This window comes from Hesperophylax consimilis, chromosome 4 (assembly GCF_061612785.1).
Source record: "Hesperophylax consimilis isolate HC1 chromosome 4, BYU_Hcon_1.0, whole genome shotgun sequence".
Classification (NCBI taxonomy): domain Eukaryota; kingdom Metazoa; phylum Arthropoda; class Insecta; order Trichoptera; family Limnephilidae; genus Hesperophylax; species Hesperophylax consimilis.
The window spans coordinates 18,491,139-18,519,112 of NC_142839.1; the positions used below are offsets into that span (position 1 = coordinate 18,491,139).

The 27,974-nt window shown below is 34.1% G+C and overlaps 1 protein-coding gene across 2 annotated transcripts; it reads left to right on the forward strand.

The window, feature by feature from the left end:
- The first annotated feature begins 275 nt into the window (after positions 1-275).
- Positions 276-27,786, forward strand: PNUTS (Phosphatase 1 nuclear targeting subunit). 2 transcript variants are annotated; one of them, XM_089651442.1, is made up of 5 exons: positions 276-826; positions 7,120-7,217; positions 8,356-8,630; positions 8,782-9,969; positions 25,934-27,786. In XM_089651442.1, exons 1-5 carry the CDS (start codon positions 824-826, stop codon positions 27,574-27,576), a joined length of 3,207 nt encoding a protein of 1,068 aa, XP_089507568.1. In that variant the 5' UTR covers positions 276-823; the 3' UTR covers positions 27,577-27,786. The 2 variants fall into 2 exon arrangements, with proteins under 2 accessions (XP_089507568.1, XP_089507569.1); XM_089651443.1 differs by having other exon boundaries at positions 25,937-27,785.
- The last annotated feature ends 188 nt before the right edge of the window (positions 27,787-27,974 follow it).

Consider the following 27,974-nt stretch of genomic DNA (forward strand, 5'->3'; position numbering starts at 1 on the left):
GAAATAAAGTATTTAAATGTTTTTTCTTACTTAACGTCAAATCTAAAGTAGAAAATAGAAACAATGCCTTTTAAATATAATCACTGCTTGACTATTATTATGTGCTCTTCCAGATTGGCACTCTTTGCCCTTGGTAAAATTATTATTTTTTTGTTGGAAATTTTTTATAATAATTTCATGTACATGCACATAAATTTTTGCCTTCTCATTATTCTCTCTGGTATGATCAAATATCTATGGATATTTCTGGTTCCGCAAAATTGTGCGAACTTCCGGAAACCTTACGGGGCGATAAGACGTGTTGTAAAAACGCAAGAAAACGTGAAGACCACATTTCTGCAAATTGGGACATACTGCTACATATATATTAATTATTTAGGTCTTTTCAAAGGCTATTCAAATCGTAGTCCTTATTTTATAATTTTGAGAAAAGGTATTATACTTTTGAATGGCAACAAAATAATATGAAACATATCATCGAGGCTTGTCCCGCCCTAGTTTCTTTATTGTGTTTTTTTTTTATCCAAAATTATTGACTCAGTGACACTAAGATTGTACTTTTCCTTCTCACTGAGAAGATATTAAATCGCAATATTATCAACGTGTTAGTGAACTATTACAGCGATTTTTCGTGTTCTGTTGTAAAAACTATTCGCCAAGAACCGCCATTTTGTTACGAGGCCATCGTCGTCCACTCTCCAGGCTTCGGTCATCGGTCTTATTTATGTGGAAGCTAAATACATGGAAATTGCAGCGTGAATTATGAACTTGAATTCCGCTAACTCTTCGTAATTTTTATCAGGACAGACATCTGCTCGGTAAAATGGTAAGTTCGTAGTCATACGTTAAACGATTTTCATAAACATTCTTTTATATAATATTTTGTGTGCGTCACGTGATTTAGAAAATCCGAAACAATAGATGTGTCATCTATTGTTATACTTGTGGCTGGTTGGCAACAGCCGAGAACGGACGAATCGGTGGCTAGAACGACGTTCTATTCCCTCTACCGAGTTGCTTCCCTCGCAACTTCCACATTCGTGCATTGGGTATAAAACCAATCAAATTATTCATCGTGTTTCCTGTCCCGTTGTCTACTTCTTCGCCATGATGATTTTTTTGCTCAAAACTCCGGAACCAAGAAATTAGGAAAGCAGGGATCTTTTGTAGGAAAATAATAGAGAAATCATTCTAAATAAATATTTGACTTTGACAAACCGCGCTACAAGAGCACCATATTCTCGTGGCTTGGCCTATTTCAGCATATCGCTCGCCATACATTCCCTTTGGGATTGTATGGCGAGCGATATGCTGAAGTAGGCCAAGCTACGATGCGTATAGCGTTATCTGTCAGCCCCCCTCTCCCCCATAATGGTGTGTTCAGTGGCTACGTCAAGCAAGTGGTGCAAACCGGTTTACAACATGTTCACCAATTGTCCAATGTATGCAGACTTGCTCGTTTAGGTACATATAGTTTTTAAGTGACAGAATGTGAGAACCATTATAATTATCTACTATACAGAAAATAGGGACACGCTTAATACGCAAATTTTATTTTAAAAATACTTTGTAGTAGTTTCAGTTCTGTCGAGCAACTAGCCTATAATGATATAATAACAGAACTTGAATAGGACTTTCACAGAACCCGAAAATGAACATTGAAATTTGGTCGAATTGTTCAAATTCTCCTAAACAACTTGTCCTAAGTATTTCAGTTTCCGGAAATGGAAAATGATGCATTTTAATAGATATTTCGTTCAAATTAAAACCGATTGTTATTTGGCGGTCATCGTTATCGAAGTCAAAGTCTAAAGGTTAATTTTTTTTTATTCTCTTATTACCAAAATATGAACCTACGACCCTAAAATAGGTTCTAGAGTTGTCTGTTTGTGTTTAATTAAAACATAAATAAATATGCCAAAAAAAAAAACAATTTAAAATCACATTATGTCAAAACATGACATGAAGAAAAAACGTTTCTTTTTTACGAAATAGCTACTAGAATGTTTTATTTTCCATTTTCAGAAAATGAAATATTTACTTCTCATCATTGTTGTAGTGGTTTTTCTATTAAAAGTTCTTATTAATTGTGTGTCTATTTTCTGTATATTTACAAATTTTGGTAAATATCCAGATACGTTGAACAACCAATATGAACAAATTATTTTAAAATACAATGATAAGATTTATTTATTTTTTTAATTTAAGATTAAACAATAACTTTGTAAATATCACTTATAGGTAAATACTTAATGCCGACCGGGTTTCGCTACAACCGTAGCTTCATCAGGACAGTATAATAGTACAGTATTATACTGTCCTGATGAAGCTACGGTTGTAGCGAAACCCGGTCGGCATTAAGTATTTACCTATAAGTGATGTTTACAAAGTTATTGTTTAATTTTAAATTATAATGTCACATCACAAAGTAACCGCTTCATATGAAGAATTTTTTTTATTTTTATTTATTATTGTCTAAAGGAGCAGCAAAATAAATGCATTTTAATAGCTTTTCGTTAACATTGACAAATTTGCCGAGTTGATTTAATGTTAGTTGGTTTAATGTTATAAACGAAAATAAGTTTTAGGGTTAGTTTTATATTCAGGATAACGGAAAGTATCCGGAGAATCTTAACCAGCGATTCCTGAGCATATTTGAAGTGACAAGTGAAGATGTTATCTTGCTGTCTGATGATATTTTTTCTATTACAATTGCCACAGCACGTTGCCACACTTCGCAATACATGCTCTGGCTCATCTTTTACGGTACTTCGAAGAAACGGAGCGCGTATCACACAACCCGCTAGGCTGTACCCAACTACCCAGAGGTGACATGTAGAGTAAAAATATTTTTTTTATTGAAAAAAATATCATAGGACAGCAAAATAACATGTAGTTTTTAACTCATATGTATCTCAAAACATGGTGTAAACAAAAGATGTTAAATTATCCATATATGAATGAAATAGCTATTTTAATTCATTATTTTGCTTCTCCCGAGACTAAAATAGATACACATTGTTATTAAACTAATAGTGTTTTAAAAATATTTTTTGCATATCAAGGATGTCCACGATTTCTGGATACTTACCCAGATTTTATCCAGCGATTCCTGAGCATATTTGGAGTAATTAAATTTAAATTGTGTTTTTAATTTAATTTCAATACAGTCCTATTTTATTTATGTACATAATATGTACGTAAATAAAATATATTACATGGTATCTTATAAAATTGAAAAATGGAGGCCTCAGAGTGGTAAACACTAGAGATGTGCCGATTATGACTTTCGCCGACTAGCCGACTAGCCGATTAGCCGATTAGTCGGTTGTAATAAGACCGACTAGTCGGCTAAGCCGATTACGGTTTCGGGGATAGTTCTAGGTACCCTGAAATGTCGCGCATGGCCAAAGTGTACCTCTGCTGTCCCGCAGTCCCTGCTGTTTACAGTGAGAAGCTGTTCTCAGAGGCCGGAAACATATATTAAACAAAAAGAAATCGATTGCTACCAGAAAGGGCAGAAGCTTTAGTCTTCTTACATCATAATTTACCCTTAATTAAAAAATATAAGTAAGTTATAAAAAATATAAGGAGATTATGATATTTTTGGTTGTCACAACTGTGACTTTGATTTGATTAGATTATGTAGGTATGGTTATAAGAAATATGTTTTTTTCATTTTTTTTGTTTTTATCAAACAGTTCATGTTTAGAATTTTTGGAAATATATATAATATATAAATATATTACTGTGCATCTTGTACATACAATCTTGCTTTAATACATATAACTGAGTTTGTTAATTTAAAAAATCTACTTTTTATTTTAATAATAAGAAATACTTATAAATGTTCATTGAAGATAAGAAGATATCATGTTGTTTTTTTATGTTAATTAGGATAGGTACTAATTTTGTTGAATAAATGTCATAATTATGTTTTCTTTACAAGCAAGTAATTTTAAAAACTGATTACCAAAGGAAAGATTGCTTTACATTTTTTAATGTATAAGTCTGATTATAAAAAAAAATATATATGTATAATCAAGGTTTTTATTTCATGTAGTTCCCCTGCATTCATATTATTGAGAAATACATACAATGTAAGAAGCCGAATAGTCGGCGCTCTTTGCCGATTAGTCGCCGACTAATCGACGACTACAATAGTGGCCGGATAGTCGGCTTTACCGACTAGTCGGAACATCTCTAGTAAACACCCAGTGAGGCCCACATTACCAAAGAATGTTTTTTTTGTTTTTAAATACTAATAAATGTATCAATCAAAAAATCAGGATTTAGCTGTCTGATGATATTTTATTTCAATTAGAAACAAAAGAAAAATGTAAATATTTCTCTAACTGCCTCACGTTTAATAGGCACTGTTTGAGGAAATTCACTTTGTTTCAACTTAATAACTACGAGAAACAGTGATTTACGTCGGGATAGATGGTAAAAGATGCATTATAAATCCATTTTTATTGAAACATCAAAATTTACGTATAATAATAATTTGGATGATTTGTATAGTGCCGTTTTTGTGCAAAATCACCTCAAGGGCTCTGTAATTTGCTTCCATTTTGGACTTTTTTTGTATGTAGTTTCGTTTCAATCTAAATATGCATAAATTACCTAATTAACCCAAAATAAGAACCTAATAAACTATTCTATGTATGTAAATAGTTTTTTCTTGTAGTAATTTTTGAAACAAACTGTAATTTCCATAATCAGTGCCTAAAAGTGCGGCGGTTAGGGAAAAAATTACCCAATAAAATATTTTTCTATCACGCGTCGCCATTGTATACAACCTAGCGCATCACTCCATCTCGTTCCAGCAGCACTGCACAGAGGAGACAGAGCATGTATCACATTATATGTTGCGACGTGTGGCTGTGCGATCAGTTAAATAGCATAATATTAAATTGTACCAAAATTAGTTTTACAAAACAAAATTTACCTCCATTTTTAATTGTAATGAATGACTGACTATTTTATGACGCGTAGAGCGAATGAACGAAGAAAGGTAAGGAGAATACTTGACGCGAATGTGAATGGTAGAAGTCGGGGACGTCCGAGGAAGAAAAGGCATGATCAAGTTAAGCTTCTTGATTCTGGCCATGTCAAAAGTCAGAATAACAGAAGGGTATGTATGAGACGATAAATACTTTTTAATGGAAGTGATTTTTCACTCAACATAAGATTGTGCTATTATCTAAATGTCGTTCAATCATGATTAAGTATTGTACCTAAGTGATGAAAATATTCCCAAATCAATTGGAAGTCCAATGCACAAACACAAGAGCCAGTCTCTTTTGGTGAGGTTACAGTGACAAACTACGAAATTTGTTTCATAAAGTAGTCACTAGAGAGAGATCCTACATCCGTCATCAACCATCTTCCTCGTCCTTCTCACATGTCTTGTATGAAAACGGAAAAGACAGAAGATACTAGGATGATGAACGACACCTCTCTAGGACTATTATGCCTATTCGATTCTGAAACTAATATAGTGGTTTTGTTTTATTTCTTAATTTTTATCCCTAACTGGCCACTGTCACCAATATTAATTTAGTTTTCACATATTATAAATGTGGCGCAATAATTAAATTCTTGCAAGAAATCTTTTTTTCTTCTTTTTTAATAATAATAATAATAATAATAATTGGATAATTTGTAGAGCGCCGTTTTTGTGAAAAATCACCTCAAGGGCGCTGTACAATTTATTTCCTAGGATCTACATTTGTTATTTAGAAATGATACCAAAACATACTTACCTGGCAAGTCACTTCCAACAAACACACTTATATTAAAAAGTTTATGCTTATAAAAGATAGAACTGCACGCAGAGGACACTATATCAAAAAACACTGGTCGTCGCATGATCTTAAGTCTGCTATAGTTTTTATTTTAATTTAAATGTATTTTAACTGTCTTAAAAGCCTACAAATTGTTAGTTGTTATCATTTTTATTTATTTATTTTTAATTATTATTTTTATTTATTTTATTTTATTTTTAGTATTTTTTACATTTTGTTAATTTAAATTTAAATTGCCGTCAACTGTGAAAGTGGAGGTTTCTGAAATTATGGATACGACTGTCTGAAAAGGTGCGTTTTAAGTTTAGACCTAAATTCTGTCGAGTCTGCGATCATTCTCAAATCATGTGGCAGTCCATTCCAGGCTTTAGGTCCTGACACGGCAAAAGCACGCTCACCGAACTTAGTATCTGGTGTGCGCTTTGGTTCCTTCAACCTTCCGATAGCTGATGACGTTGCTGACCTAAGGGTTGACTGTCGGGAGTTGGAATCTTCTGGAATACACAATTCTGATAAATAAGCTGGAGCCATTCCGTTAAGTGACTTAAATACCATCCAGCATACCTTGAACTGGATTCTTTCAGGACATTTGAGCCAGTGCAGATTTTTGAGATGCTCTGAAATGTGGGAGTATTTAGATACTCCGGTGATAAGCCTTGCCGCGGCGTTGAAAACGGATTACTAATTACCCATCGGCATACTAATTTTTATTTGTGACATCTGTGCATACTTGAGAAGGATTATTATTGTGCAGTATTGCACCCCATATTTACCCAAATTAAACACTGTTAATGCTTTTACATAGATTATAATTTTATTGTGAACTATCTAGGTATGTGGGAAAAGTTTTAGTCGCCCCAATGGGGCGGGCAATATGCCGATACGAAAAAAGTGCAGCCCCCTAATCTTAGCGGCAGGTATGCCGATCGGTTAAATGGCAATTTGCCTTATTTAGATAATCAAAATACAAAATAGATGTCTTTTGTCCACAAACTATATTTTTATATTCATTGGTGATAAGAATTATTTATAACACTACTTCTTGAAAAAAATGTACATGTCCTTAACTACAACAATTACGACAATACCTTTACTTTGTATATTTCTTATGTTCTACAGAATGGGTAAGTATCATTATAAAATGCATAAAAGAATGCAGTGCTTCGTTCATACTCATGTTGCATCTCAAGTGTTGCACTCGAGTTCTATTTCTTGTTGGTGAAATCCTGAAAATGTATAACCCTTTTCTTTTCTCAATCCCACCGTCAAGATGAGCAACTATCTTATCTATTTGCTTGTCTTGTTTCAGCCTCGCATAGATCCAATCCAGCTGCTCCGGTGCCTTAGTGTGTTGTTATCTCCTAATGGCGGAATTCGGAGCACAGATGAAGTAAAACGTCTAGCAACGTAAGTGACTTTATTTACATTTGTCATTAACATCATGTTTTGTTGCTATCATCACCATCAAGATGTGTTGGGTCTAGAGCTGAACAAGGGTTCTTCTTTGTGGACCAATAATTCTTGTCTGAGGCAATCTTAATTCCATGCTGTACCGGCCGCATGTCTCATATTGTTTTCTTCTATATTTGCTTATCTGTCCCATTTGTTTTCTTCGATTAGCGGATTTTATCCAACCCATGACCACTTAATTAATTTTACTTCTACCTTTATAAATTCCCTGGAATTTAGTTTTGGGGAATATTCCTGAAATAGGGAATTTTCATCTAAGTGATGAAATCCCCAGACTAATCAATGAGGTTTTCTCCTCTTAACGAAATTTCATGTTTTTTTAATTTTTTTATTATTGAATTTTTTTTATACATGCGTGGATAGTTACATAAAATATGAAAACTGTATAAAAAATATTGTAATAAATGTACGTAATTAAAAAAAAATGTGGGTATTATAAGTATTTTTATCTTATTTCTATGGTTAAGTGGAGATACAATATCAAATATAAATTTAAGTTATTTTAAAAGAGTTACTGTAGAGATGCAATACAAGAAACTAAAGCATGAAATATGTAAGAGTTTTAAAATAACACATAAAATGTTATTTACACTGCCATTCGGCGGATTATGAATTGTGTCTCGTGTGACACAATTTACTTGAGTAACAAAAACATTTTTGAAGATATCGAAGTAATAATTTTACTCTCTGCATTTTTAAACTTTTAAAATATTTTATTAAATATTCATCATCAAAAAAAGGAGACAACCTCATTTAGAATAAATTTCTTAATAAATAAACCTGACTTTAGGAAATTTATTTTAGGTCGCAGAATATTACCGGGTTTATATTACGATATTACTTCTGCCACTTCGAAATTCTGTAGCTTTTAGACATATAGACATTTCTTTATGTATTTTTGGCATTGAATTGCTACATGACATTAAGAAATCTAGTTAATAGTTTACAGGTGATTCGTTTTTTTTTATTTACAAGTTCACCCTTTTCTCATGTACTTTATATTGTACTGCCCATGTATTTGAATGTCAAATTGTGTTTATTAGGAGTTTTTTTGTAACAATTTTTTTTATTGCAGGTTAATGTTAAGATTCTCCAAGAAATTAGTATCCAAATGCATCTATATTCAAATATTAAAAAACACAGACACAGATGTGCTGGGTTCATTTATGGGGGCCGGAGGATGGTCCTTGACTCTAGGATGGATAGATGAAAGCATTGTAGCCAAAAACTGGGCTCTTGTTCAAGAAATTCTTGAGCTCTTATTTCTGTGCCCTGTCGATGTGGAGAGATTGAAAACTAATACATTTCCCAAAAGGGTAAAAGGTCTCTCCAAAGAGGGTAATCATCAAGGTATGCTAATAAATACTTATTTATATTTTAAGTCCTTAACCAGTTATGAAAAATTGTGTATTGTATTTAAAAAAAAAAAGTTTAGTGACAATATATACAAATAATGATAATTTTGCAGAAATAAATGCTAATACAAATATGTGTTTTGCAGGTGTTCAATTCTTAGCTTCTAAATTGGTAGAACGTTGGTTGAAAGTGGTTAAGGGTGAAGAGGTCCCTCCTTTAGTAGCTTCCCAAATACCTGCTCTACCCGTGTTTGCAGAGGAAGTTCTCATTTCTGATATCATATCTGATTTAGTTGAAGTCCACAGTGAAACTTCAATAACAGATGGAATAGAAAATAGTTCCAAGTATTTATCTAAACAATTAAGTGAAGAATTAATAGATGAAGTAGTGGATGAAATGCCAGAAATCGAGAGCGAAGTAAAAAATGGACTGATTCCTCCTTTAAAAATTTGTTTTAGGAATGGTAAACAAGTTGTATCGAAAATTGAAAGTAAATATGTGAATAAAGATAACAAAATTGTTGATATTGAAAAACAGTCTTCTGATTCAGACTTAGTAGAAGCCGATGAAAAATCTTCAGACTCTTCCAAACACCTTTCGAAATCGGTGAAGAAATCAGACAAGAAATCAAACTCTGACAAAAGTCACGATGGTCTGAAAGATGTAAAAGATAAAGATTCCAGCAAAAGCAGAAGCGGCAGTTCTAGCAGGTCTAGTTCAAGTAAAAGTTCTTCACACTCTAGAAGTTCTTCTAAATCCAGTGAACACCACAGGCGAGATAGTGATTCTAAAAGAGATGATAAGGATTCATCAAGAAAACACAGAGAGAAGGACAGGCACAGATCTAGTGAAAACAAGAGTAAATCTTCTAGCAGTAGGGACAAATCTAAGGATAGCCGAGATAGTGATAAAAGTAAAGATATTGCTAACAAAAGTAAAGATTCAAAAGATATTATTGTAAAAAGTAGTTCGCCATCAATTAGTAAACTTGGAAAAATTCCAAAAAAATCTTCATCAGAGCATAATGATAAAGGTGAGAAAAAAGACAAACCATCCATTTCAATTGAAGTTAGGAAACCCAACGATCCCAATAGGCCAAAGACTGTGAAGATGTTCCACTCCAAGTTTAGGTCTCACGGCTTGGAAGAAGAAGCGAGACCTCCTCCACCTCGAGGGTCTGTAAAGAAGTCAACTTCGCCAGTAATCCAACCATCTACCACTAAGAGACCTTCCCCCACACGAAGCCTTGATGCACCACCAGAGAAGAAAGCTAAAGTGCTAGAGGCTATTGAAAAACCCGGAGCTATTAAACTAATTCCCGCTAAACCAAAACGTAAGTATATTCAAATATGTTATCACACTTTGTGGACGAGACTAACTTATTATTTGGTTTCAGATGATCTTCAAAATCAGTCTGCCAAACATTATTGGAACAGTAAATCCTCAATGCTAATTGAGAGTCGGTAAGTCTAATGAAATAGTACGAAAGCAATAACATTACTCAATATAACTTTGCCCCTACTGTGTATTTTTTGTCCTAATAATCTTTTTCCACAGTATGAAGGAATGGAGATTTCTTGTAGACACACAAGATGCAGCGCTAAGTCATGTTGAACATATAAAAAGAAAACCAGTGGTAAACATTTTTTTACACTTACGATGTTAGGTGAACATATTGGAATTCAAAGTCTACAATAAGAAATACAATATTTTTAACATTCAAATGTATAATATGTATTTATAAATATTCAATTATTCAGGGAAAATAAATGTAGGCTAACTGTCATAAGATAGTATAGTTAGCCTATGCATTATTTTTATTACTTGAATGGGCGTGGGGTCAAGCATTTCACCATCTACCAAGTGAGTAAATTGTCTATGAATGAATATTAGAGTGCGTTGGAAATTTTACTGAATGAGCAAAACTTACAATATTATCTTATCATTCCCAGAATGAAAAAAAGTTATTTTTTCTAGATTAGAGTTATTCTATTTGACAGGCTCATTGCAGAACTCCATTGAGATTAATAAATAAAATAACAAAATTACAGAAAAAAACTCTGTTCATGCCAGTCTTACGAGTCAGAAGTTAAATTTTTAATGTTCTTGGTGAAATCAGCATTACATCTGCTAAGTTTACAAGAAAAACAACAATCTAAGCCATCATTATTATTTTGAACTTATATTCTTTAAAAACATCATGATAGCTACCCCAATATCAGATATAAAATTAATTAACACTGATTACTGTAATCTACCTCAAAATTGATGCAAATTAGGTAAACATTGTTTTTTTCTGTTTATTTACAAATGATAAGTTTGTTTTATTAAATTTCCTTTATTGAATGCATATGAGTACTAAATACTTTCTCACTAATCCTGCCACCCTAAAAACCGGGCAAGTGAAAGCGTTGGATTGTGGTGCGTATAAGATATGCTAAAAATTAACATAGATATTTCGTAAAAATGCAGACAGCTATTAAAATCATTCAAGTCAAAGATGTCATGTTTATGTCTTTATTTTGTAAACTTAAACAAAAAGCACATGTGGTGGTCTTCTTAATTACAGAACTTGATTCCGTGCTTCCAACTAGTAAAATAAGGGCAGATTATACTAGTTATCGGATAATTGAGCGGCGGGTTATTGAGAGAGTACTGTATACTTATTATTAATATGAATGCTAAAGATATGGGTTTCGACTGAATGATGGGAGTGATTTTGAGATTTTAATATTGATTTATTGTGCAAAGTAGGATTTACTATTTTTATTGAAATTTAAATAACTTTGGTTGGGCTTAGAATAAATTATTTGAAAGCCTAGTTGATGGTGAACAATCTCGAATGATTGAATTAGTAATATTATGAACCAACCAAAAGTTACAGTGAATAAGTTATTGATATTAAGTTAAATCTGGATGGAATAATGTGTTTTTTTGTTTTGTTTTACCAAGAGTTTTACTGGCTGCATTTGGAGTGTCGATGGAGAGTAGTATTTCACTCTACTCTATGTAAAATGTGAAGAGTTGGATATGGATAAAATATTTATTTCCTGCCACCCATATCCTCCCACAGTATCTTAAGGGCCGGGCTTTTATTTTTTTATTTTACTACATTTACCTCTATCAGTGGGTTTTCTTTTTATCAGTCATCTTTCTAATGAACTTCTTTATTCGAGGGATTTAATTTATTTCATGAAAAATAATAATGTGGGTCGGTTTTCTAGATGCTCCACCCCCCCTCCCGTCTTAACATCATTCACTTGAACACCTATCCCACCATTTCTGCAACTGAATCATCAAAGCGGAGTTAAACCTTGAACTATGATATTTGACACTTGCTGCTATGAGCCCGAGACCAATGTCCTGGCTGAAACGTATGACGATCTTATGAGACTCCGTTACAATCGAGCGTGTGTCAAAAGATTTTACTGTGATTTTTTTCTCGATGAATGCATGGCGCTCAGACTACAATCCCTAGATACACTGGGTGGTTGTGACGTATTTATGAAGAAATATTTATAAATAATGAATATTAAAACTCTTGACATATAAAAGAGTTAGTTAGTTATTTTTATATCTTGCAAACAGGGTGGTTCCGAAATGACTTACTAAAGATATAGGAGCTTTTTAAAAATCAAATTTAATTCCTATGATTGTGAACTTTTCTGAACAGTTTTGGTCAAAAAGTTAATTTGATATAAATGCATAAAAAATATGGCAGGCAACTAAATGATTAATTTCATTGTATGTTCAGATCAAGTGGTCGTTTATTATTCGATTATCAAAAGTATAAACACTTAAAAAAAAAAAATAGTTTCACCGATTAATGGAGAAAGAATTTAAAATATTGATATGTCTTATTTTGTTTCTACTACATATCCTCCTGTTCCCGGCTTTTTAGCTGGTCATTTTTAAACACCCTGTTCAAAATTATTAAAGTTTGGTAGATAATTATACCTAGGAGACAGTCAAACCCAACGTTTTCTGTTAAGAACCAACAATGGCATTCCTTTTCACGATTGCATAAGAATTAGAGAAAGTTATTTTAATCGGGCCGCAAAGAAAGTTTTGTTATTTGTACATATTGTACTCTCGTTTTGTCAATTTTGGCCCAAAATGTTATATTCGAGAATATTCAAGCTTGTAGACATGAAGGGTAGGTTTAGGAATATGATAGTAATCGTTTACTAAATTCATGTTGGAAGGCGCGGTTGTGAGCTCTATTATGGTTGGCATTCTCCTGTCAGGCTCACGTTATATCTGATCATTGCCCACCTGATTAACGTGTGTAATCTTGGTCCCATTAGAGGACGAAATGATTTATTTTTTTGTTCGTATACATCAAATAGAAACTGAACTACGGCACGTAGTACATTCCACGAATACGCCGTGATAACGGTTTACAGGGCCTGGCGCTAGTGAAAACCTCGAATGCGCTGTTTTATGGTACGTATACATTTGCGGACCGAAACGCGAGCCGAGTCACGAATTACGGGAAGGGACAAAGCAACTGCAAGCGGCGTTTCGCGCCATTCGCTCTTGCTTTGTTCCTTTCCCATAAGTTGAAGTTCGGCTCGCGTAATATATACGTAGCACTATATAATCTGTTCTGATTTTCCATATGCGGAACGGTCTGTGTATAGTGGGGATAACTGCAATTCCGATTGTGTTCGTACACATGATACGTCAGACCTTTTTTCGATCTTGCCTTCGCAAACATGCATTATTAGGCCGCACCAAGAATAAACCCACGTTGTAGGTAGAATAATAACTTGGCATCGATGTGGAATTATGATTCTAATTACGTTTTTGCTCTGCTGGCATGAATTCGAATTAGGGTAGATCAAATCATTCATATAAACTAAATTTAACTGGGAAACGTTTACGTAGCTAGCTAAAATAATTAAAAATGATTGTTCCAAGTTCGATAATATGATAATTCCGTTATCTTATTGTCATATCGTCGTTTATGAGAAAGAGGGAGTGGTTATAACAGAGCTGTCATTGGTATGCCTTTGTCATCGTTCCTACTGTGCGATAAGCCAATTCATGGAATTCTTCATTGATACAGCGTATATACGTGGCAAACAAATGCGAAGTGGTGCCAACGAAAACATTTTAAATTATTACCTGCGTTGGAGAGTACTCGTAATCTAAGGAATCCCATGCAAAAAGAGAATCGGAATATCATCGCACAGTGTAGGCCGAACGCCATAAAATTATCGATTTTGCGATGCACCACCGCCATCTTTTATTAATACAGGCCGTGATCAACCCTTCAGGTGTCATATTGACCGTTACGTTTCCTAAAGTTGCTGTCTGAAAATAGGAGAATTTGTGCGTATTTCCGATTCTCAATAAAATCCAAATAAATGTGATATTTCTGAACGCATCCGAAAACGAATAGCTGTTTTTGACAGGTGATGAAATTTGATTTCTGATTTAATTATTAGAAATAAACTCATCATTTTTTAATATTAAAATCTAACATAAAAAGTTTTAAAAATGGCTCACCTTACGTTTTTCTTCTAAAGACCAAAATAAAATTTAAAAAAAATAAATTCATTACACAAATGTATTATAAACATTACTGTCATCCACTTTTTGTCGTTTATAAAAATATGAAACGAAAGAAGGTTGGATGACAGTTTTATAATTTTTGTCTCAAATTTTGGTCGGAACATTGGGTTTCATGTAAGTGTACATTTTAATTATTCTGCGGTTAACGTCTACATTTGAATGTTAACCTTGATATTGTTTCTTTCCAACACTTTTAGTTCATATTTCTAACTATGACGGTAAGGGAGACAGCGATTTCTATGATACCATATGAGCTGTTCCGAAAAGCGAACAAATTGACTACGGATAATAGCTGTTTGTTGAGCCTGAGGAGTTAATAAAGATGGCGATGGATGCACAAATGCGCTTACGCGCATGCGCATTCGACGTCAAATAAATTGCGTGACTAGATAGTTTTTCGGATTTGGGAGATTACCCATACCCAAAATTCGAAATACATACGTATTCGTACCCACATTGCCTTAAACCATTATTGCCCAAATTATTTTTCATTGAATCTAGATATTCCTTTATTTTTTGGTTTACCAAAGTGAAAATATTAATTTTATTATTTTTTATTGATAGTTATTTTTCACTGAAATAATGGGATACCATACGGTATCTGCGGGCGATAGTGGGTTAATACATTATCGTCTGCGATGGGATAGAAAATAAATTTGGCCCCAAAGTTGAATCTGAACCCAAGTAAATGCTAGTTTTCTTTTTATTTCGTACATTCAACCTGATGTGACACTTTAATTGTGGTATTATTTCCTTCTTGATTAGTAAATAGTTATTTTTATTTGGATGTAAAATAGTTTCGTAATAACGCAGTTCAATATTACGGATATAATACTGTACACTCTTATAATACGCATGTAGCTGCCAACAAATGAACTTGGTGTGTAATTGCAGTTAATTTGCCAGCTCTTCACAAATTAACTTCGCGGTCATCATGATTCTCAAACTTTCGGTATAGTCTCATTAGGCTATTGTGATAGATATGTACTATTCACTTCGCCCACCTGTTGAACCTTTCCCTCACGGTACTAAAAATTTTATGTTAAGACTCTTAGCGATTTCGCGCTACCTTTTGAGGAGTTGAGACGAAATAGATTTGTGTAATACCGGTACTCGCTGTGAGTAACTCAATTAGTAGCTGATAAACGTAGCGGGGACTTAGTTAGAACGCATTCAATTCTGGTCGCTAGAAATGCGCGGCTTTGGCGGTACTGTCGCCTCGCTTGGCATCTCAAATAAGTAGTCACTTTAATAAGTTGTTATCAGTATTCAGTATAGACCGTAGCGTTATATACTCGCAGTTTCAGTACCTATATGTGACCTTTTACTAGCGGATACAAATCACTCGCCGCAGCAACAAAATCGCCCTGTGTTGCTGATCCTTGAAGGAGCTTTTATTGTTTCGATTAAACGTGGTTATGCAAAATGAAGGCCGACCTCTTTGATAAGTTAATTTTTGGAAACGATATCTCCAGATTGTGCCAACAGAGCTTTCTTTTTGTTTTAGACATTTGCACGATCGAAACTTAACCTACCGGAAAATCGCTTCCTGACTTCCATGATAATGCTAAGATTAATGAAAAATGCGTTCGAAATTGTGCACATAATCGCGCAGTGTACAGCTACGAAATTTGGTAACTTGTCAATCAATCGCTGAGTGAATCTTACTTACCATCTGGGCGTTGCCCTTAATTCACCCGAGAAATAAAAACAAATACATTTTAACTACTCGCGAATCCGGCCCTGACCGACTCACTCGCGCACCGCTTCTCGGGTCGTTTTGTACAAGGTTATGCCAGTTAAACTCCAAAATAGAGTGTGTGAAAAACACAACGAATTTCAAGCTTTCATAGAATTTAAGTAATTTATACTGCATAACACCGTCCAAACTTATCATCTTAAAGACAAAGATTGGCAATAGTAAAGTACATGGTGATTTATGAAGAGCATGCACGGCAGAAAATGTAGAAATTATTTCACACCAGGTGGGGATATGGGTAAATAGTCCATGTTAAGGCCATTGGCGACACCTAATGCTACGTATACATACGCGGGTCGAACTGCCGAACTGAACCTCAACTTATGGGAAAAGAACTAACAATCGCAAATGGTGCGAAACGCCGCTTGCAGTTGCTTTTGTTCCTTTCCTGTAATTCGAGGCTCGGTTCGCAAATGTATACGTACCATAATAAGTGTCATTGCACAGTATAAACTCGCTGGGAGGTTTTCACTCCCAATATGACATCCATCGTCAAACAACGTCTTCCCAAAAGCAAAAGGGTGCGATTTTGGTGGCCCTGGGCCGGTACTTCACTTAGAGATATTCGAATTCGACAATTTGTTATCGGGTATGACTCCTGATAACCCAATCCGACTCATAACATCTAAGTATATTGCAAAACCGGCCGTTAGAGTAGTAAATTACGGTTTGGTCGTGATAGTGCACTAAGAATATAAAATTGGCATTTGTTACTCAGGGCCGATCCCGAGCAAAACGGCGCTTGCTGCTAGTAAAATTTCAAGGGCGCTATATTGTATTAGGTATTGTCAACGCCTTGGCAAGTTGGCGTCCGAAGCGGACTGCTCCAATTGCGCCTGCACAGGTCCGGCCCTGTTACTCAAAAACATTTAATAACCGGATAAAGGTATCATCTGCCTTATTATTTACTTATTATGGCAGTTTGTGTAAAGCTTTCGAAAATAATATAATGTTCATCCAATTTGTTTGAATAGTTTTTTTAAAACTTATTTATCGATTTTTGCTTTTTTGCACAGACATATGAATATTAATAGACGAGAAGTTAAGGACGAGGGGTTAAAACAAGAGTTGCGGGACGCAGAGAGGAAAGCTGACTGCGATTCGTCAATAAATCAATCTGACAGTAAATAGGCATCTCGCATTATAATATCACCATTTAGTTCTTAAAAGTAAAATCTGCTTTTGAATGAATAGACATTTTTACATGGGAGCGCAAATTACTCGCCACGTTATGAACAAATTTGCGAAGTCCAAATTCGGCAAAATAAATTTCTTCTATTTTCAGAGTCGAATATTTCGTTTATGTATTTAGTTAAGACACTTTTATAAATGTTCATAATTTACTTCCCAGCAACCAACCAGCTTTGTGTTTCGCGTCCAGACGTATCTCGATGTGATAGTATATGTTTCTACAACTGATCCATATTATACGATGTGAATATGCTTAAAATAATGCTTATATATGGAATGTAATACGACAATTGGGTTTATTCTCTTTTTCACATCTATTTTTACAAGTTTTCAGAGCACAAGTCACCATTTTGCCGTGTTATTTCGTAAAATGAACCTATGATGCCTCGACCATAGTTCGTACAAGAAGGATGACGTCACGTTTTCTAAATTCACTTGAGGCCATACGCGAGCACAGCCGGCTCCAATGGAACCGGTATGGGGAGTGGGGAATAATACGCTTTTAATCACTTAGGGCAGGTCTACTAATATTCATATGTCTATGCTTTTTTGGTATAAAAAGCGCGGAGATCGTTCGCTAAATTTGATGCCGAAATTTCCAAAATAAAATATTAGGATTATTACCTGGTCACCGTGTACATTCAAACAAGTCAAGTTACTGGCTGCGTGGCCTTTTTTCGTGCAAAACTTAAATTTCGATTTGAGGCCAAACTAGCCAACCGAACTGAATAAATTTTTTTCAATCAAAGAAAGAAAATATCTACTATGTGTATATCTGCCTTTTTATTATTTATTTTGTTGTAAATTATAAAATGTGAGCCATTAAAGAATTCTATTTTTCACAAATTTAGAGGTAATTTTGGAAATTATTCGTGAGTTAATAAATGATAATTTAAAAAAAAAATTACTGCTCTACATCCACAAATCGTGAAAAATTGAATTCTTTAATGGTCTATATTTTATAATTTAAAACACAAATAAATATATCCGTCCATAAGGTATTTGCTATACCTAGTGATTAAAAAAGTATTTTTCAGTTTGGTCGAGTATTTTGGCCCCTTGTCCAAATTTAGGTTTTGTATGAAAAAAAATGCAAATCGTGTGTGTTTTTCGTTTGAAAATATATTTTAGTTGCTTTTATTAAATACGTATTAATGGCAAATTAAATTCTTTCGAAAATTACCAAAAAACATTTAAATATTTGTGCCTGAAATTCGCAAAATAAAATAAAAGCACGCTTTTTGGCGATGTTTTTTCTTTGCATAAATTAAAAGAGGCGGCTGTTGCTTTAATAATTTAAACCTTTTCGCCGTCTACATAAGGAGTTCAGGACCCGATTTCCAATGTTACACTTCGTGTGATACACGAGGTGATTTTGTACAAAAACGGCGCTATACAAGTCATCCAATTATTATTTATTATTATTCGAGGTGCATTGCTTTAATACAAAGATAAACATCGTCTGAAGATGAAGAATTTTTTCTTCGTTGATCAGTGATTTAAACTTCAATCACGATCAATGACTACCATAATATGGCCATGAGCCTACTATGGTAGTTGAAAAAAAATTGGTAATCTTTTAAAATTAAATAATATTTATGGTTTTAAATAGATAAATAGTTGCCCATGTCCTGATACAATCTGAAGTGATTTTCTCACGAAAACGGCGCTATGTAAATTATCCAATCATTATTTTATTATTATTATTAATCCTTATATAAAGTAGGTATCATTGAAATTCGAAAAAATCTGGATGATCTCGGAATAAAAAAATAGCAGGAAGTTAAGAATGGGATTCTTATTTTTTTAGAGCTTCCGGGTGACATTCGGTTACCATAAAATCGTCGTTTTAAGAATCAAATCATTTCAAACTAAACATCATGCCATTTCGCGCATGGGTGGGCAGAGAGGACGGTCCGCCAAACTCGGTCTAGGCACACTCCTTGCCTCATTCACATTCATACATACACTTCTGATTGCCCGACTCAAGTATCTGGTTCACTTGATCGAGCTATGTCTTCGTTGGGCGTCCCCGACTTCTGTCATTCACATCCGTGTCATACATTCTACCTGCACGCCTTTCTTCATACATTCGTTCTACATGTCCAAATCATCTTAGCGTCCCATTTCTTAATCTTACTCATTACGCTTACACCAGCCTTGGGGCCTTGCATTCTTTGCGAATCTCCACATTTCTCGCACGATCATACACGGTTTTACCATAAATACGCCTCAGCGATCTCATTTCTACAACATCCAGTCAAGGATAAATGTAGGAAACTCCATTAATGGTGGTCTGAATGCGGTCGGCGCTAGTGAAAATCATTTCGATTGCTAAAATAATGCGGATCTTAATTTGCATGTTGATTCAATGCCCGTTACTACAATACATTTTACTAGGTCAGTGAAATACCGCTCAATTCTGCAATAAAACAGTGGACGCGGTTAGTTTTTATTTTATTTTTATTGATATTTTTTAGTTACATACGTTCGTTTCTAAATTATAAAGCCTCAACATAATACAGAGAAAAATAAATGTATGTATAAAAACTGGTGAATCTAAATCAAAGGGGACCCCAAATAAACTTTCGATCTGAGCAATCCATTTTTTTTTTAATAAACTTGCTGGCGACTAAAGGTTTAAAAATAACTTTAGAGCCGAGTCTTGGCTTTTATTTGTTTGATGCATTTTAAAACGCAAAACAGCTGATATTAACCCCGTAGCGACCGTTTATTTTTTCAAATTCGACTTTAATAAATCCAGTTTCGGACTCAATTTACTTGAAAACAAAGCTCGAATAAATCAAAAGTAATGCCACAAAATCGACAAATGTGATGTAGATTCACCAGTTTCCCGCTTGTAGTACGAGTTTCCGGACACCGTGTATAATTTACATGTATGTAAAACCCTAAGTACATGTTGGCCCAACGACATTCACACGTTGGCGCTAACGTTTACGAGTATCAGGCCTCTGGCATATTGAATGTTACATTTCTTAACCCCTCCAGCGTTTTAGGGTCATATATGACCGTGTGTCCATATCTTATAAAAGTATTTTTTATCTTTTTTCTATCATGCGGTAATAACGTAACGTTTTTGACGTTAGAAAGAGAAATAATAATTCTTTTCAGTTTGCCTCAAATATTTATACGGGATGCCATTAATAAAATCCTAAAAATAGCCAAAATCAATTATTCATAATATTTCGTGCCGCTATCGTAACAATCGGTTTAACTTTAACATTTATTTGTATTAAATTTTCGAGAAGAAAGTGAATTTACAGGTTTCTTACAAATTCCCTAATGTTTTCGAAACATCGAGTTCTCAAAAATTTTCTACGATTGGGGTAAAAAATGAAGTAAAAATGTGGTTACCGTTTTAGACAACATTTTTCACGTTTGATATTAAAATTGTATTATTTAGAAATAGTAATGTTTATTTTAAATGCGTACACTGGAAAGATACTTTTATCTAGTTTTTGAAACAGTATTTAATTTTACGGAAAATTAAAAAATAAAATGTATATAGTGCATTTGAAATACGCAGAAAACGGTTCCATGATAACTCCTCAAAATTACAATTCAACACACCTATAAAAAGTGCTATAAAGTTCTGAAAAGTTATGAAAAAACTTGGTTAAATAGGTTACATATGTAACTATTTAACCTAGTTTTTGTTTTATCACTTTTCATAATTTTATAGTACTTTTTATAGGTGTGTTGAATTGTCATTTTGATGAGTTATCCGCTCACCACAGAAAACATTGCAAACTGAACAAAAGTCTTGAAAGTACTGATGAGTTACCCCTTCGGGGTAATTTAGAAATCGTTGTCTCCTTTTCTATTGTGGTGAGTAATATGAGCTAAGCTGTGTTAGAAAGAGAAAACACCACGCTTTATATTAAAATCTAGAAGTCAACTACAGCTGTTGAAAGTACTGATGAGTTACCCCTTCGGGATAATTTAGAAATCGTTGTCTCCTTTTCTATTGTGGTGAGAAATATGAGCTAAGCTGTGTTAGAAAGTGAAAACACCGGGCTTTATATTAAAATCTAGAAGTCAACTACAGCAGCATTAAAATGTGCTCCTTTATGAAACCCAAGATTCCGACCGTAATTTGAAAAAACTTGTGCGAGTTTATATGAAACCTCACGAGAGTGGGTGACATTAACGTTGGTTTAACATTTATCTAATAAAATAAGGGTTTTTTAAATATATTTTTTCGTTATCTACTGATAACGTTTTAGTTTCAAAGAACGTAAAGTGAGCCACTTTTTAATTTATTTATTTTTTAAATATTAATATTTCAAACAATAATATTTCAAAATATTAATATTTAGCAAAATATTAATATTTCAAACAATATATATGTATTTCTAATAACAGTTTTTAGTTTTCGGATACGTTCAGAAATATTCCATTGATTTTGATTTTAATTCAAAGCGGAAATACTCCGACGACAGAATATGGCTAAGGCCTGAGGAGTTAAAGATGCTGTCCGAAACTCGGATAATTTCTGTGTACTTCTGCTTCTCAATAAATTCTAAATAAATGGAATATTTATGAATATATCGGAAAACTGAAAAAACTTTTGAAAGGTTATGAAATACGCCTTCAAATATTATTATTAGAAATAAAAATATAATTTTTTCAAATATTGAACTTTTGAAATCAAACAAAAAAGTTTTCAAAATGGCCTACTGAAGTAAAATTACTGATAATTTAATTACGAAAAAATACACATATTTTATTAGATAAATTTACTATAAACGTTACCGCCACCTCACTTTTTGTTTTTTTTTTTTTTATATAAAAATAATTGAAAAAAGTTCCATAATTTTTTCTCAAATTGCGGTCGGAACCTTTGGTTTCATAGAGGTGTACATTTGGATTATTATGTGGTTAACTTCTATATTTGAATGTAAAACTTAGAATTGTTTCTTTACAACATTTTTAGTTCATATTTATAACTGTAAGGTAGACCCAACGATTTTTATGAGAACATATGTGCTGTTCCAAAAAGCGAACAAATTGACTACGGATAGCTGTTCAAAAAACGAACAAATTAGCCTGAGGAGTTAACAAAAATCCTACGTAGGTGCAAGGCCCAGTGCGTGGGTTAGTTCAAGGCATTATAAATTTAGAATATTTTGCGATGGATTGATTATCCATCCCTTTCACCATTTTTTTTTAAACTTTGTGCTCTATTCTTATCTAAAAGATATCAAAGTTAAACTTTGAATTGGTTGATTGGCTGAGCGAAATCTACGCTCACCCGCACTGTTGACGTCATTTATTTTACACGCTTTATTTATTGATACAGAATACAGGTTTATCTTAAATTTGCTGCATACCGTGTACCAAATTATTATGGAGCCGTTATATTATGAGCCATTTTCCTATCATATTTCGCATTGAAATGATGGAATGTTAAAGTAATGCCCGTGTCGGAATGAATACAAAATTCACCGGTTTTTGCGACGCAAATTCTCAGAGACCCGTCTCTTTGATTGGGTGTCCGCCTGCGATGGTGCTAGTCAAAGATATCAGTGCTAGTTGTAGGTACTAAAACGATATATTATAGTAAAAATAGAAAAGTTTAATTATAAGTGGACAAAATCAAATGCAAAGATACATTTTTAAGTGCGAATTTGCTTTCTCCGTACGGAACAAGAGAATGCGTCAATTTTGCGACGCACATTATTTTATCAAATCGTTGATTTCGAGGTTTTTTTAATACCCAAAAAAAACCTTGTAACATTGTTGGTCGCATCATTTTTCCTAATTTGTAAAACGATTCATAGCGGTCGCAACTGATTTTCACAAATTTACAAATGCAGTGAAAATCTTTTAAATGAAAAGTTTTAACACAAAAATATCGATAAACACGAAAAAATTCTAATTCGACAAAGTACGTCTTTGATTTTAATACTTTATTTTATTTTGACACGATACAAAAAACCCTAACGATGTAATATATTCCCTCTCTAAACATGAGCTCTCAATTAACTAACATCAAGAAAAAGTATATTATACATTTACCATTAGTTTAACTTAAAAATCGCTAACTTTTTTTAAAGTTAATATATATAAATAAAAATACATGCCTATATTTTTCTTGATAATAAAAAAATAGTAATTGGTATATTGGCTCAAAAAATAATATCACCATTCAGCGCCCTCGAGGTGATATTTCACAAAAACGGCGCTATACAAATTATTGTTATTACAAGTAAAAGTACAGGTACTATTATTCAATAAAAAAAGCAGATTGTAATTTATTTTCTTTTATGTTTCTACTAATAACCAATTGTAGTTGCCATGATTTATTGAATTATAGGTCGTATAGGTATATATTTATTATCGTATAGGTATATATTTATTTTTATCATGTAAACAATATTTAAAGTGATAGCTTTCGAGTCACTAGTAAATATGGGTGACCAACGAGCCACTAAAACCACCCCTAGCGCCCCTACGGCATAATATGCACCTGAATATTATCAGTCAAGCCCGCCCGCCTTTGGCTCATTCCAAATGTGCAACGAAACTCCCGATGAAATCAATCTTGCATCGATGCCCGCTTCCGATTTATGGGTTGATAATCCACATAACGCACTACTGCGATTTAACCAACGCCTTTATTAAATTGAATACTTAAATTATTCCCTCTTCCGCTTCGGAAACGATTCTGGAGACAATTATCTGATTTTTTTTTAAAGAAAAACATTCCTGGGTTACGAATAACCTGACAATATTTGAAAATCTACTATCACTGCAGCAAGCGAAAAATGTTGCTTGTGTTGTCATGAAGGACTTGGCCAGCCGAGGAATTGAACACACTACGCCTGGGTGGGACCCAAACGCGATACCAACTCAGTCACGGATCGGTCATTTGGTACCACCATCATTAGTCTCGCGGGATGACCGTGTCAATTTCGACATCTGTAGCATTCTGAATAATATTATTTATATTATTGCGATTGTTTGTATGTACACGGGATACCTGGAGAGATGAAATATGCTGAAGGCACAGTGACGCTTTGTTCAGACTGGGAAAAAAAACGCAGTTGGCGTCTTTTTCTCACGACACTGTGTAAATGCAGCGTTCAGAAAGGCGATAAAAGGTCCAAATGCTGAAGGTTTGTGATGCGGGATCTGCATCCAGCCGTTTGTACGAAGTGCTATTTGATACTGTAATTCTCGATGCATATTGGGAGTAATAAAGATCAGACAAAATTCCCACATGGAAAGTGATTTTGATGGAACACTTCACAGATTTAATAAAAAATCAAGTTAGCCAAAATTGCATCGCATAAATGTACCTACTTATTAATTTTTAGAATGAGACTCCGCGGTGGAAAACATGAGCACATATTCAATACAAACTTGTTAAGTGTGTTCAGGTTTATTATTACACCTTATCAGAAATACAATAATTATTATTAACTTGATTTCTATTATATACCAATATAAGCAGCGCGTGTGTTAAATTTGTTTTCAATCTCCCTTACGATAATGTGCAATCTTCAATTTGTTATGATTAGGATTTTATCTCATTTGTTGATATTAGTATCCCACACGACGCAAGGCATTTGATTTATAAATTAATCATATCACCGATCTGAAAAAAAAATACAGACACATAATATTCTAGTCGTATACAATATGAGATAACCGAGAAGATTTTTGTTGTAATCAAAATACCTTTTTATTATCACCAAAGCGTTCGATCTCTATCTAGACTTCAGGTGAACATAATTATCATAACAACATTGTAGATTGCGTATCGTTTTTTTTTATTAGAACTTAAATTTCTCTTTAGATTATTTGTTCGAATGAATACACGTAGTTTCACCCTGTCCCACCGCTTTGGAACGAACCTTTTGACATAATGGTCATTCTTCATCGTCGATGTCTCATATCTAATAGCTGACATGTACCCGGCGTCGCTTGACTTTTCTCTTCTTTCTATAAATATAATATGCACGTATTATATACATAAACCTTGCGGAAGAAATTCTCTATATGATAGTGAAAACGCTATCAAAATCCGTTGCGTAGCTAAGAAAAACTAAGCGCACAAACAGACAGACGCGGATAGCGACTTTATTTCAGTATAATAGATATAGAGAAGAAGTTATTCATGAAAATGAAACCAAATGAGAAACCAGAATATAATTGATTTTTATTTATTGTTATCGAGTTTAATTTGTAGAACTCCATTGTAGATTTTCTTAATATTATTACTCTATTTATAAAAAAAAGTTTATTTGTAAACAAATTCTGCTGTGTTTATATTACGCGTGACAGCTTTGACAATGCCTTCAGAAGGCAAAACAGTTGTCACGCGTAATAAATATGAATAAAAAATGAAGAAATTGAAACATTTAAATAAAAGGCTGTGAAATAACAGCATATTAAAAAAACACTCGGTTAGCATTTGCATTTTTTTTCGGTAATCCCTATTGTGCTTGTATTTTTTGTATATTAAATTTGTAACATGCGTAACACAGTCCCAGTATCCAACGGTCTGTTTGATTTTATTTTATCAGTAAATTTTTATAGGTACTTAAAATGATGCATCAAATAGGAACCAGGAACAGATTATTAGTAATACTATTTATTTATGTTATAACTACAAATTTTATTGCTTTCGTACTTGGTAATTAGACTTAACCTATTTTTGTAAATTGTTGTGTAACGGTAATTTCCTATGAATTAATTAGAATGTGTTCCTAATTGAATATTTTGTTGTTTGTTTCAGCAGCTGTTCTATTAGAAAGCGATATGTTTATGGATGCGTTAACAGCTTCTGCCACAAATAAAAAAGATAGTAGAAAACGTAAAAGAAGAACGAGTACGTCCAAAGATCCAACACCGAATGATGGGTCGCCACCCACTTCTCCACCGGCTAATAGAGATCAACCAACAACTCCCCCCGCCTCCGAATCAAAGCCGACTCCTCCCAGATTTTACCAAGATACTTTAGATACCGTTGAAGAGGAAGATAAAGAGAAAGATAAAGATAAACCTATTCCCCTAAAACCAATTCCGGAAAAAGTTGCTAACACAAAAGATAAGGAAGATGACTCTGACTCTTTGCACATGAAAAGTCCTCTTCTGTCTCCTCCTAGAAGGCTGTCTTTCAGTGAAGATGAACCTACAACTGCAGATACTTTACTGGATGATATAAAAATGGATGTAATACCCCCCTTTGTCGGTCTGAAGGGGGTCCTTTGCGTGCATAAGAAAAAGGGCCCCAAGAAATCATTAAGATGGCGTGAAAGCAATTTGGAAGAAATCCAGTATTTCGAATTGGATGAAACCGAACGGGTCAATGTTACCAAGACATTCCTTGATATGAAGCACATGGAACGAGTTAGCGAAAGAGAGTCCTTTCAAAAGGCTAGAAATCTGCCTAATGATGATATTATGGAAGAACGAACGTCCTGGCGTCCGTTAATACCTATCGAAAGTCCTTTTATAGAATATGGCAAAAATAGCACAGAGAAAGATATTCAATTAGCCCGCGAAAAGTCTGTTTTACAATCCCTTTATTTCAATAAATCTATGATTCCCGATACCGCCACAGAACCAGATACTGAAAATCATCCTACTACCGATCCCATCGTTATACCTTTAGAAGACGTCAATGCTGGCAGCGACAATGTTGTGGACTATCAACACACGCCTTGGCCGGAACCTAAACTCACCCCAGTGCCGATAATCAACCCTGGAATGAACGCCGTGCCGCACATGTTCAATCCCTTGCCGCCATTCGGGGCAGGCTTTGGAAATCCTCCAAAGGGGATGGCAGTATTCCCCCCTGGGCCGGGAGTGATGCCTCCAGAATGGCCTATGAATGGTCCTAATATGATGATGCCAGAAGGCATGAATATGCCTCCCGACATGTTTATGAACCCCGGGCCCGGTCCGGGTCCCATGTTCCCAGGACAAATGCCCGAATTCCAAATGTTGGATAACATGAATGGTCCTATGTTTCCGCCGGGATTTCCAGGACAAATGGGTCCAATACCCCCCAACGTACAAGGTCTAGGGGCAATGGGCCAATCTGGTCCAATGGGCCAATCTGGTCCAATGGGACAATCTGGGCCAATGGGCCCGTCAGGACCAATGGGCCCATCAGGACCGATGGGCGCTTCTGGCGGTGGTCCTCCAGGTTCTTTCAATAACTTTAATGGGAATAGAGGAGGTGTGCGACCAAGTCATAGAGGTGGATCCCACTGGCGCGGTAAAGGGCCTAATAATAATTGGAATGGTCCACCAAGAGGAGGTAGCAATCACAGAGGCAACGGCAGACTCTGCATCCATTTCCAAAAAAAGGGTTTCTGTCGTCAAGCTGAAAAATGTTTATTCATGCACCCTGGTGTAAACTGTCCCTATTAGTGATAATGTGATTTATTTTTAGTACCATAATAAAAATACCTGTGATAATGGATTTTTGTAAATTAAGTAGTTTTTAATGTTGAGATATGTAAGCTAATTGAGAACTCTGCTAATGTATGTATGTCTGTATATATAGGGTATTTTTTTTATTATAATTCTTGCGTCGATTTAACTTTTGTACATTGATTTGTAGTGTAAATATTGAAATTAAAAATATGAAGAATATAAAGATTTTTTACTTTCTAGTTAAACCTCAACTTGCCACATAGTATAAATATATTACGCGATTAAATTTATATGAAGCAAGCCATTGGATACTTAGATACTTAACTAATAATTCTGAGAAAATCTATAATTCGCAGAGATGAACCACAAAATTCATATAATCGACAAATACT